Below are 13,707 nucleotides of genomic sequence, written 5' to 3'. Positions count from 1 at the left end.
GTAATTGCGCTTCCATAACACAAACAAAAGGGAACTGATCGTTTTCCCTTCACGAGCGAAAGCAGTTTAATCATTGACATTAATTGGAAATTGCAACAACATATAGCACAAAGTTGCCATTTTCTTCTCAACCATGTAAACAAGAAATAACCTCGCACTTTTTGTGGCTTTCTTGCTGGCATCGTGGGTCATTGTTGCTTTGGAGTTATAGGCAAAGGCAACTAGAAAATAACGGAGGGGAAGGTAAAAATCTAATAAGTATTTCCTTCTCAATCATATATTTTGGAGGTAAATTTTATTTCTTTTTATTTTTTTTACAAAAAAAAAAAAAAAAAAAAAAAAAAAAAAAAAAAAAAAAAAAAAAGAAGTCACGTTCAATATACTTTCCAAATTCACTTCCAAAAAAAGCGTTTCCAATCTAATTTTAAATAGAGAAAATATCACAATTTCACCTACTTGATGTTTTTTGTTATGGTGTAATATTTACCAATTTCATTTCAATTTATAAACTTCGTTTTTTAAGAGAACTATTTTGATTTTTACATATGTATAGTAACATCAACTAAATCATCATTGTGGTAAACAAAGTGAAGTTTCCACCAAGTGGGTTCTCTACTGTTTGTGCGTAGTATTAGTAAGGATAAATTGTTGTTAAATTTTTGATGTAGCTCATGTGAATCACAATGAGCGGGGCACAATGTAGCTTAAAGTATGGCAAAGTACATGAGGAATTTTAAAGGGATGAAAGTTAGGCATTAAATTAAATGCATAACATTGATTAAAATATTTTTAAAACACATGATAGAGAGAGAGAAAAGAGGAAAGGATAGGAAGAGAGAGGTATGTAGATGGACCCCACCTATTTTTTGGTCGGATTGTATCACGTGATGGGGGACCAGATGTTGATTGTTCCACTGAAAGTTAATACTGCGTATGATACCATTGAATCCTCAGTGGTACTATTTATGCATGAATTTTGTACAACTGAATGCATATAAAATACCATTGTGTTCATATATAGTATCACTGTATATTCAGTGGTACCATTTGATCATCCAATGATATCAGCACATTCGTTTGTACATATGTACAATTACATGAATACCCCTTGTTAAGCATTTGTAAATGCCTAAGTTTTCTCCATTTCTAGTTCCTCCTCAGACCTTGTTGGCAATTGTCAACTGGTTTGAGGAATGATCTGTATTATATTGAATGCTTCACTTTTTATTTGTTGAAAAATATGTTAGGTAAAATTGGCCATTAGTAATTAAGGTGTGTACACAAAAATCAAATCTAGGGCATGTTCTCATTGACTGAACTCAGCTGAACTGAACTGAATATTTTATAAGAGAATGAAATTAGGAACTGAACTGAGCTGAACTGAACTGAACTCAGCTGAACTAAATTGAACTGAATTTCAACGTAAGAGAACAGGCCCTTAGTCCAAGGGCCTGTTCACATTTACTTAGTTTCAGTTCAGTTCAGTTCAGCTCCAATCAGTTCAGTTCAGTTCAGCTCTTAATTTTCCTCTCTCATAAAATATTCATTTCAGCTGAGTTCAGTTCAGTTCAGTTCAGCTCCAATCAGTTCAACTCAGTTCAGTAAATGTGAACTGACCCAAGTCTCCAAGCAATCTTTCCAAAACCCGTTTGCTAAACATTAAGTTTGGATGTTTAATCAAATAAAATTGTCAAAAGTCAATCAAAAAGCCAAAGAAAAGCCATATATCAATCAAACAAGGCCATGAATCCTCATGATGTAATGTCAAATGTAGTTCTTTCTCTCAAAGCATAAATACTTTGACGAAAATTGATTTACAATAATACAACCTCTCGACTTTGTCTTAAAAAAAAATAAAAAAAAATAAAAACCCAAAATTAATGAACTTAAAAGTTGAATTTTAAGTTGAATTTTGGGTTGAATTGTGTACTCACAAGATCACAATTCCTTTAGTTGTGATTGTTAAGCAATTTGTTTGTAAGACATAATAATATCTTATTAATATGGGTGTGGTTGACATGAATCAAACGGCCAGCAAATTGTGAAGATTACTTTCATTGAGATGTCTGCCACCAAGTTGTTGGCCGCAACAACAAAAATGGTCAACTTTTCATTGGATCACACTTCACATGCCTAGTATTTTCAGTGTGCTTCATCATATAAATAATTAAAATGGGGGAAATTAAATGAAAAGTAAATGATGTCAATTTGAATTTTTTTTAGAAAGCTATCCTTGTAATAGTGGTCACCATAAGCCAATTCATATGTAATTTACCCTTTTGATTTGGATATGTATTCAATATAAGGTTCAGCGATTGTTTGGTTAAACATAGGGATTTAGAAATACTTTGAATGAAAATAATTTGTCATAAAGTTTTGATTTTGAGATATGCAACAGTTGCTTTGTTGATTGTGAAAAGTTATTACTTAACTTATGGATCGATCTACGCAGTTAATTTCCTCCATTTTGTAGGAATTAGAAAGTGAAATTTCACAATCTCCAATGTTTTTGTCAATTGATCAATTTTTCATAATTCCTAAATATTTCTACAATAGTTCTCATTTCCGCATTTATGTTTTTTCATATCAGCTTAATAAACACTTAATTAAGTTACATTTATCGACTCATTGTATATCTTTGTTTCTCTTTTACACTTGACTACTTGAGTTTGGTTGATTAGATATCCTTCGCATAACCATATGGACATTGTTAGAGCCTCAAAAAAATTAAAATGAGGATTTGAGAACACTGTCCAAATTCCAATTTATACTACTTTACTAAAATATTTGGGCCTATGACTGATTCTGTTTTTTTTATTTTTTTATTTTTTTATTTTTCTATTTTATTATTATTATTATTATTATTTTTTTAATTAAAGATAAATCAGATTATAAATTTACTCCACTATTTTCTTCTTTCAAAAAAGTACTAGTAAACTACATTATCACCAATGTAGTTATTAGTCTTGTTATTCACATTAGTTATCAACTGCAAATAAATAACAATAAATAATTACTTTGTTGGAGATTCATCTTTTAACTTTGATAGGACTAGATTAAATTCTCCTAAACTTCTTGTGGTACTTAGGGAGAGGATTTATGCTAAATTGCATAAAACATCAAAGCTTAATTCTCATTGATGGCTCTAATGGCCAATATATAATACAAGAACCTACATCGGATAGAAATAGGAAACTAATCAAATATATCCCAAAAGATATTCTAGCCAAAAATATGGTCACCAAATATAATCTAATATTTCCTAAACATATCCTCAATACCTCCCCTCAAGTTGGAGCATGGGGATCAAAAATGCCCAACTTGGAAAGAAGAGTATCAAACTGTGTCTTCCCAAGCGCCTTAGTAAATATATCTGCCAATTGTTCCTTAGTGGAAACATATGATGGAGCAATTAAGCCCTCTGTAATAACATCACGGACAATGTGACAGTCAATCTCAATATGCTTCGTTCGTTCATGAAAAACTGGATTTCTAGCAATGTGTAGAGCAGATTGACTATCACAAAACAACTTGATTGCCTTCGGGTGTTCAATCCCCATACTCAAAAGTAAAGCTTTTAACCACTTCAACTCATTCGTAGTTAATGCCATGGATCGATACTCAGCCTCAGAAGAAGAGGTGGAAACTGTAGGTTGTTTCTTGGTTTTCCAAGAAATAGGAGATTTACCAAGAAACACAAGCCAACCTGTCAACGAGCGACGAGTAAGAGGACATGCCGCCCAATCTGAATCACACCAACCCTCCAAAGTCAAATCACTATCTGCACTCAACAAAATACCCTATCCTGGGGTACCCTTCAAATAACGAACCACCCTGAGAGCTGCTTCCCAGTGCTCAATTCGAGGTTCGTGCATAAACTGGGAAAGAATATGGATTGAATATGCCAAATCTGGCCTAGTCACCGTGAGATAAATCAACCGCCCTACAAGTCTTCGATAAGATTCAGGATTCGCAAGCAACTCACCATTAGCAAGGCTAAGTTTGTGGTTTTGTTCAATCGGAAAACCACTTGCTTTGCTCCTAATAAACCTGCTTCAGAAATAATATCCAAGGTGTATTTTCGTTGACACAAAAACAAACCTGATTTACTACGAGCAACCTCGATGCCCAAAAAATATTTCAAAGGACCAAGATCCTTCATTTTGAAACAATCACAAAGATAAGCCTTGAACACAGTTAACGCAGCGGAATCATTACCAGAAATAATAAGATCATCAACATAAACTAAGACATTAATCTGAACTTTGCCTTTAGTATATGTGAAAAGAGAATAATCAGGATAAGACTGGAGAAAACCATACCCTTTCAGAGCCGTGGTTAGTTTTGCAAACCAACACCTCGGAGCCTGTTAACCCATACAAAGACTTTCTCAAACGGCACACCAAGCTCGGATCGGAGCTCTCAAAACCAGGAGGTAGTTTCATGTACACCTCCTCATCTAGATCTCCATGAAGAAATGCATTATGAACATCCATCTGTTGTATTTCCCAATTTTTAGAAGCTGCTATAGCAAGAAAAGTGCGAACTGTAGTCATTTTTGCCACCGGAGCAAAAGTCTCACCATAATCTATACCTTCTTGTTGATGATTACCAAAGACAACCAAACGAGACTTGAGACGTTCAATATCACCGTTAGACAAAATTTTTGTCTTGTACACCCATTGGCTACCTAAAGATTTCTTGCCATGAGGAAGGTGCTCTAAAGTCCAAGTCCCATTATCTTCTAAAGCTCGTATCTCCTCTTGCATAGAATGTCGCCAACCTTCTGATTTCATGGCCTCTTTAAAAGATTTTGGTTCCTTTTCCTGAACCACTGCGACAAGAAATTTTCGATATTTTACAGAAAACATGTCACAATTTATATAGTGTGCTAAAGGATAAGGCGTACCTGAATGAGTGTTGGATGACGGAGAGGACGGAGACGGATTATTAGCAAACACGGAGTGAGTCACATAGTCTCAAAGTTTAACCGAAGTAAATTTTTCTCGATGGCCCTTACCCATGGCCTCAAACTCGGTGTTGGGCTGCTCTTCACCCTGCTGCTGCTGCGAGGAAGGCCCCTCCGTGCCCCCCTGCGGTCTATGACAGGCTGCCGCGGGGTAACAGTGGAGCTGGCAGCATTCGGCGACAAAACAGGCCCCTCCGCAGCCCCCCTGCGGTCTGTGGCAGGCTACCGCGGGGTGCCTGCAGAGCTGTCTGCCTGGCTGTGGGCGAACTGCCCTTGTGCGGTCTGCCTTGGCTGGGCAGCCGGGTCGGTGTCCTCGTTGGCAGCCACAGGTTCTTCGACTACTAACACGGCATCGTCATTACCTACCTCACCTTCATTAGAAATCACTACATCCTCATCAAAGACCACACACTCCGAAAAATCCTCATGAATTTCTCCATTATCATACGAAGTACACTCTATGTTAACGTCATCCGGAGCATCAAAAGGAAACACTCCCTCAACAAATTTCACATCACGAGAAACAAAAAAAAACCTTAGATTCAAGGTCATACACTTTCCATCCTTTCTTCCCAAAGGGGTATCCTAAAAAAACACATTTTCTACTCCGACTTGCAAATTTATCACCATTGGTTTTCTGATTATGAGCAAAACACAAACATCCAAAAGTACGAATAGCATCAAAACACGGAGGTTTATTGAAGAGTATTTCAAAGGGAGTTTTATTTTGGAGCAAGGGTGTGGGAGTACGATTAATAAGATGTGCAGCGGCAAGAACACACTCACCCCAAAAATAAATTGGCTTGAAATCTCAAAGCTCTCCCAACATTAAGAATATGTTTGTGTTTTCTCTCAACCCTCCCATTTTGTTGTGGAGTTCCGACACAAGAGGTTTGGAAAAGAATTCCCGAAGCAACAAAATAATCATGCAAGCAATTAAACTCAGTACCATTATCACTTTGCACAATCTTAATGGTTTGTGAAAATTGTCTATCAACCATTGCAACAAAAGCCAAAAAATTCTTAAAACCTCAGTTTTATCAACCAACAAATAAATCCAAACAGCTCTAGAATAATCATCAACTATTGTCAAAAAATAACGAGCACCACATGACGAAGCATGTTGATATGGCCCCCACAAATCACAATGTATTTTCTCAAAAATTCTAGAAGCCCTACTATCACTAGAAGGAAATTTGTCTTTAGGATGTTTAGCACGCATACATACTTCACACCCCTTATCTAGACAATCTTTTTTATTACTAACATGAGGAAGCAACTTAACCACTTTTTCGGAAGGGTGCCCCATTCGACGATGCCACAACTCCAAATTTGAGGTCGCTTCACCAACGCCAACATGATGCACTGAGTCCGTATTGCTAAAATAATATAATCCGTCTCTCCTAGCTCCCGTTCCAATCAGCTCCTTCGTTTGGTCCTGTATAGCACACATATAAGAGTTAAATTGGACAAAACAATTAAGCTCATTGATAAGTTGAGACACAGAAAGCAGATTACAACTTAAGTGAGGAACATGAAGAACTCCAGTTAAAATGAGTTTGTTCGACAAACGAACAGAACCAATCAAAGAAGCCGCAACAGTTTCACCATTGGGAAGTCCAACGGGACATTCAAAACTCTTAGTATCAAACAACCAAGATAAATCGCCGGTTACATGATGTGTCGCACCTGTGTCAATTATCCAAGAAGTAACATCAAACTTATCATTCAAGCGATTTTCGGAAATATTTGCATTACCGAACAAGCCCGTAATAGCTTTCCATTGTTCGCTCGAGAAAACTTGTCCTTGTGATGATGAATTATCATTAGGACCTGAAACAACATTGGCCCTTACTGAACCTTGTCCACGACCAGCAGAGAATTTCCCCCCCTGGCTGCTATCTCTCGGGGGTGGTCTTCCATGAAGCTCGAAGCACTTTGCCTCAACATGGCCACGCTTCTTGCAATAGTTGCAAGTCTTATCAGACCAACAACTTGAGGACTCATGTCCCACTTTCTTACACTTAGCACACACCGAACCATACCCCTCTCGTCCCCGATCAGAATTCTCAGAACCACGACCTGCAGCAGTACGGACAGCAAAACCCACCGCCTCGGAAGGCTGTTGGTCAGATTCCTGCTTTGTGGTTCGTACCCTTTCTTCTTGAACAACTAATTGATATGCTCTGTCTAGACTAGGAAGGGGATCTTGAGACATAATATTGGAACGAACAGTAGCATAAAAACCAAAATACAAACCCATCAAAAAATCATGTAATTTCGATTTGTCTCGCCTAGCCTCATCTAATTGTCCAGCAACACATTTATCACAACAAGAGCACGAAATTAAGGGTTCATGGTGATCCAATTCTTGCCATAAAGAATGTAATTTACCAAAGTAAACAGAAACAGACATAGAACGAGTTTGTTCACACCTAGCAATTGAAGTTCGTAATTGTTGAATTCTAGGGCCGTTGGTTTGAGCAAATCGTTTCTTGAGATGCTCCCACAATAATCTAGCCTCACGAAATTTAGAAAGAGAAGACCGTACCTCAGAGTCGATGGTGTTGGTAATCCAGGAGATGAGCATCGCGTTAAGGGTCGTCCAATCTGACGATGTACATGGCGAAACAGGGGCAACAATCGTACCATCCAAGAAAACGAATTTGCGTCTAGCCTCCAATGCAGTTTGTATATCAGCAGCCCAGTCATCATAATTGTCAGATTTTAGACGAGAAGGAGTTATGAAATCCCCGGGTCGATCTTGCGGACCAAGGTAAAAAGGAGAATTGGGTTTAATTTCAGTCAGCGGGGGTGGCTGAGAAACATCATCTTCAGCCATATTTGAGGAATTTTAGAGAAAAAAAAAACGAAAGAAATTCAACCTGCTCTAGATACCATGCTAAATTGCATAAAACATCAAAGCTTAATTCTCATTGATGGCTCTAATGGCCAATAAATAATACAAGAACCTACATCGGATAGAAATAGGAAACTAATCAAATATATCCCAAAAGATATTCAAGCCAAAAATATGGTCACCAAATATAATCTAATATTTCCTAAACATATCCTCAATAATTTCTTACCCTATTATGCACTTTTAAGGACTAGTTCTCTTCAATTTAAATAAAAAAATCTTGTTTGATTTTAATAACGATTGATTTGAATATTTATTATCTGGTCAGATCTGATTTATAAATTTAACTAAATTTTGACTGTATTTTAACACTAGTATATAAAGAAAAACATTATCAAATTGGATCTTATTAGATTCGTTTCATCATGTGCTTTTCAAATATGTAATTTTCGTAGTTTTTTTTTAATACGCAATTAACGATATTTAGAAATAAGTAAATGATAAGTAAAAGTTCTGATTCGATCTTTTCTTAATGTTTTTGGTTTGATCTGATATGAATTTATTAAGATTAAGTAATACGTATCTTAAACAAGTCGAAGAGAACAAGTCCTAAGTGTCTGGTTTGCAACTGTAAGATTAAAAAAAAAAAAATCTGAAGACTGATATTTGGTTAAGGTCTTTTTATTAACATATAAAAAAGAAAAATATTTATTCACCACTCTTACATACTCTCTCCATTTCATAATAATCGTAATACTTTCATTCTATGTCACTTTCACTATAATTGCAACAATTCTTTATATTGTAAGGGCTCACTATTATTTTATTATTTTCTTATTTAATAAAGGACCCACTGTTTTTCTCTTCAACACATGCCACTTACACTACTTTTTTATTATTATTATATTCCTCTCCTACAAATAATTAAATATATCCATATTAAATATATTTTATACGAGTATTATAAAATTCTCCTTTTAGGCCCCTTTCACTTCACCTTAAAAATATAATACTTGTATTCAGTAAAATTGATTACATTTCAGTAAAAATAATTTCAGTTCAGCAAAAATAATTTCATTTCAGTAAAAATAAGTTCAGTTCAGTAAAAATAATCTCAATTCAGTGAAAATCAATAACTTTAAAGAAGAAATACAACATAGAATCAGTAAAAATAATTTCAGTAGAACAAAACTTATTTTATTTCAATAAAAATAATTTCAATTCAATAAAAATAAATAAAGTGAATGGGTCCTTAATCTCTTGTCTCCACCCTATAATTTGTCCTAAAATTTAAACCGAATGAGTAGTCAACTTATACAGGCCGGCACTCAGTCAAATGTACTTGTATAATCAGCTAACCTCTGTTTGGCAAACAATTAAACATGGCCCAAGTAATAAATTCAGCCAAAAACAACCAAAAATTGTTTACTCTAGTATACACGTGCACACAAAGTAGGGGGTAAAAATACAGATGTGTATGATGTACATGTACTTTAGTACAGTATTAAAAATGAAAAAAAAAATGGTCCGATTTGAAAAATATCCGATATAAATTTTGACTCGTATAAAATACAATAAGTTAGTATAACTTAAATTTTAAAATTAACTTGATGACCCGATTTCACTGAATCCGATCCGATCATCTGAATTGACACACCGTAGAAAATAGGTTGAAAGTGAATGGAGCTCATTGTTTAATCTGGTAGAGTAATAATCAGCATTGTAGTTGTTGGCTTATGCAGCTGGGATTAGATTGATCAAAATTATATAGCTTGTCTTTTTCTCCAAACCTAGGTAGCTAAGCTAGCTATATAGGTACTAACGTAGACTGATAGTGTGGATAAATAAGATTCATTGGAAGATAAAAACTAGTTGTATATTCAAATATATTCCCCGTGAATCAAACCTCTTTTCCATGAGGGGTTATTAGGGTTCGATTAATATTAGCATCTTTTATAATTGTAATTGTATATTCTCATCTAAGGTTTACTACCTCACTACTGTATACAATAATGTATTATGTACATGTAGTATATATTTTTCATTTTTTGTGAGAATATTATTTTATTATGTCGGGTTTAATCAAGAGTTGTTGTAACCCTATTTATTAATTAAATCATGCCCTATAACAAGATAGTTTGAAAATTAACTTGTCAATTTGTCATTTAAGATGTTCTAACTCCATGATGTTTTCTTTAACAAAATATTCATGGGTGATGATATATGTAGCTATTAGGACTACAATTAAGCATCTAATATCTCCTTTTTAATTTGAAATTAATTTTAAAATGTATGATAAAATCACATATAGATAGATGTAATAAGGGCATGTTCTCATACGATTATTTTCAGTTCAGTTAATGAGAACTGGCCCTAAATATAATGTGTAATACCTTTGTTAATTATAAATGAATATATTATGTCTCACAAATAATAATATCCCTTTATAACACATAATAATTAACGGTGGTAGTATATTGTTTTTCCAATCTTTATTTTTTGGAGTTAGAAAGAGCTTATTTTAAGATAAACAAACATCTTACTTAACATACATTCTCTTCACACAATATTTTAGATCTAATAAACCCTTATTTTCTCTTTAAGAAATAGGCATTATTGGACTTAATCAGCCCTAAACTTTTGAATGTATTTTATAAAGGTGAATGCATTAAACTAGTCAAGCGACATGAAAAGACAATAACCAACCACAATAAAAAGGCAATAAATAAATAAGAGAGGTAGCCACGTAAACTGGGAACTCACAAATTTGCCTTTTGTGGGTTTTTTCATGACCGAAGAGAAAAAAAGGGGAAACCAATAGTAGTAACATGCCACTAACCCACTTCAGACATCAGATATAGGAGAGAGACACACAACCATTTTCATACCAGTACAATTTACGGAAATTGATTTTGGCATATCCTTTATTGATTTTGGTACACCCCTACGTAAGAAGAGCATAGAAAATTATGGTCTCATATAGGGATATGCCAAAATTAATTAGGAGTGTGCCAAAATCATTTCCCCAATTTACAAATACAACTCTTATTCACACACATTTGCTGTTTGGGTTTGGTTGGGTCTAATTGGGTCGGGTTTAGTTTGAATTTAAGTCATTTGAATTTTAAAATTATTGTGTTTATACAAGTTGAAACTTGGATCGTGCTACTTTCAAATTGGGTAAGACTAGTTTTTAACACCTTTACTTACTTTTTATTTTTAAAAATGCTCTAATTTTGATTTTTGTGTTAATTAAGGGCATGTTCTCTTACGTTGAAATTCAGTTCAGTTCAGTTCAATTCAGTTCAGTTCAGTTCAGCTCAATTCAGTTAAGTTCAGTTCCTAATTTCCTTCTCTTATAAAATATTCATTTCAGTTCAGTTCAGTTCAGCTGAGTTCAGTTCTGTTCAGTTCAGTCAATGAGAACAGGCCCTAAGTACCCCCTCAGTTCAGATCAGCTCCTTTACTTCAATTCAGTCCAGTTCATAATTTCCTTCTCTCATAAACAATTTATTTCAGATCAATTCAGTTCAGTTTCAATTAGTTTAGTTCAGTTTAATTCATTAGTTTAGTTTAGTTCAGTTCAGCTCTGTTCAATAAATCAAAACAACCCATAAAGTATTCACATTTCACATACAAATATACAATGACGACAATAGTGTACATGTAGTTTAATGGTCAAAACTAAAAGTGAGTGATAGTCCCACTGCTCACTACGCTCCAACAAATTAAAACTTGGTACATACCATCACTATCCCCAATTTTTTCATCTTCCTCTTCATTCCTTTTATTCATCATCAAAGTATCAAGCTATAAAATTCCCAGTAACTTCTTCAAAATTAACCTTGATTAGTTACAGAATAAAAAACCAGACGAACAACATGAATCATCCTTTTTCGAAAAATAAAAAAATAACCCGGGTCATCGGTCGGTCCTATATATTCTTTCTCTCAAACATACACAATGAATAGTCAAATAATAAAAGAGAAAACTTGGAGATTTGGTAGAGATTTGAAGGTCGCTTTCTGTTTTCTGACTCTCATGAAAGACAATGACCCTTCTATTCATATTCATTCATTAATTCTTTCTCTTCTTCTTCATTCTTCTTCTCCTTAAAAATCTCACTGCCTTTCTTTCTTTCTTTCTTTCTTTCTCTGAGCCTCTCTTACTTAAATGAAGTACATCAGAGCGACACTCTATCTGCTGCTCGATTAGCTTCCCTTCTCGAGTTTTTTTATAAACTCCTAAATTGTTATTATTGCTTGTTGTAGTAAGTATAATTATTTTTTTCCCCTTTATTTAAGGGTTTGTTTACTTATTTGATTTGATGGGTTCCTAAATTTTTGCTTTCTTGTCTAAAATCCAAAAAAATAAATAAACTTTTTTTTATTTAAAATTTTGAGGAAAAATGAAGAGTGCACATTTTGGTGGTGGGGTTGTTGTAAATATTTTCTCAGGTGGAGTGTGGATTTAGTGAATGATTGTGTAGTCTTATCAATGTTGTCTCTGAACAAAAACAAGTTTTTCTACAGTTTTTTTTTTTTTTTTTTTTTTAATAAAAAAAAAATTATTATTAATAATTTAATTTATGAGAATAGAATTATATTTAGAGTGTACTTTGATGGTCAGGGTGAGATCATATCAATAGTCAGTATTCTGCCTTAAATAGATTTACATGATTCCCCATTTTAGATTCTTTTTTCATCAATCTAAGCTTTTTTTTTGTCTTTCTCTCTCTAACATTTTCTCTCTCTAAATTCAGCCTGTTTTTTCATGTCTTTAGATTCACTAATTGCATGGTTGTGAATGATTATTAAGAACATCAAAATTAAAATAGAGTATATAATTATATCTTTATAGTTATTAATTTTTGTTATAAAAAATTCAGTTTTCTTTTGTGATTTATGCTCCCTATGTTAATTTTTTGTAACTTGATCTGTCCCCCCTTTTTATTGCTTGTTCTTCTCCCTAGCATGATGGGTTTATTATATTTTTATTTTCATTTATGTGTTTTTAATTTGTATTTTTTCATATTAATCAACAGTATTAATTTTTTTTTTATTACAGTTGTTAAAGCTTTACATTAGGGTTAGGGTTTGTTTAAGAAATTGCTATGTTCAGTAAGGGTGATTGTTAGTGGTGTTTTTATTTTTTTTATTATGGTATGTTAATTAGTTTAAGTATGCTTATTAGTTTCTTAAGAATTTTTCTTTTTTTTTTCCTTACAATTACAAAATTTGTTTTATGTAATTTTATCATATTTTCTAATTAATTTTGTTTTTGACTAATTATACTCATGCTAGTCACTTTTGTTTGTTTTTATTTTTTTTTTGTTGAGTTTAGTTTCTTTTACTATGAATGAGTCTTTACTCTCTTGAATTAATTACTGTATAATTTGAAGAAACCTTATTTATTTATTTATTTTTTCTATTCAATCAACACGACACGGCACGAATGTCTTGGTTTAATTTAATTATTTTGATTGAATAAGGAAACCTCTAAAACAATTTGATTTGTTTGAATGAAACTGAATATCTTTCTGTTCAAATCACATGAATTTCATTGTTTTGTTATTAAAATCTTACTGTTCACCTCACATGAATTTCTTTAGTTCTCTCTTTAATTGAATCAATCATCGAAAAAAGTCGAAAATCGTGTGTTTAATTTATCTAATACAAGTATTAGTTATGTTGTAATTGCATGTGTTAGAAATTTATATTTATTTGGAAATGTTAGGAATGAAGAAGTAGTGTAAGAGAGCTTCCTTCAGCCCACTCATGGATGGAAAAAAGGGGTATAGAATTATCTGCCGACTCATTCATTCAAACACTTAGTAGAACGAAAGATTATCGAAAATGGTTAATACGGTACTACTGTG

General features: G+C 33.5%; 1 protein-coding gene across 1 annotated transcript; it reads right to left on the bottom strand.

Moving 5' to 3' along the window:
- Positions 1-3,126: 3,126 nt before the first annotated feature.
- On the bottom strand, positions 3,127-7,811 carry LOC145594387 (uncharacterized). Its single transcript, XM_081650699.1, has 9 exons — positions 6,446-7,811; positions 6,071-6,310; positions 5,919-5,959; positions 5,206-5,554; positions 4,323-4,834; positions 3,986-4,156; positions 3,815-3,878; positions 3,322-3,706; positions 3,127-3,172 (listed from the first exon to the last, which is right to left on the bottom strand). Exons 1-9 carry the CDS (start codon positions 7,809-7,811, stop codon positions 3,127-3,129), a joined length of 3,174 nt encoding a protein of 1,057 aa, XP_081506825.1.
- Between the last annotated feature and the right edge of the window lie 5,896 nt (positions 7,812-13,707).

This window comes from Chenopodium album, chromosome 19, assembly GCF_948465745.1.
Source record: "Chenopodium album chromosome 19, dcCheAlbu1.1, whole genome shotgun sequence".
Taxonomy (NCBI): domain Eukaryota; kingdom Viridiplantae; phylum Streptophyta; class Magnoliopsida; order Caryophyllales; family Amaranthaceae; genus Chenopodium; species Chenopodium album.
This window is presented reverse-complemented; position numbering and strand designations above follow the sequence as displayed.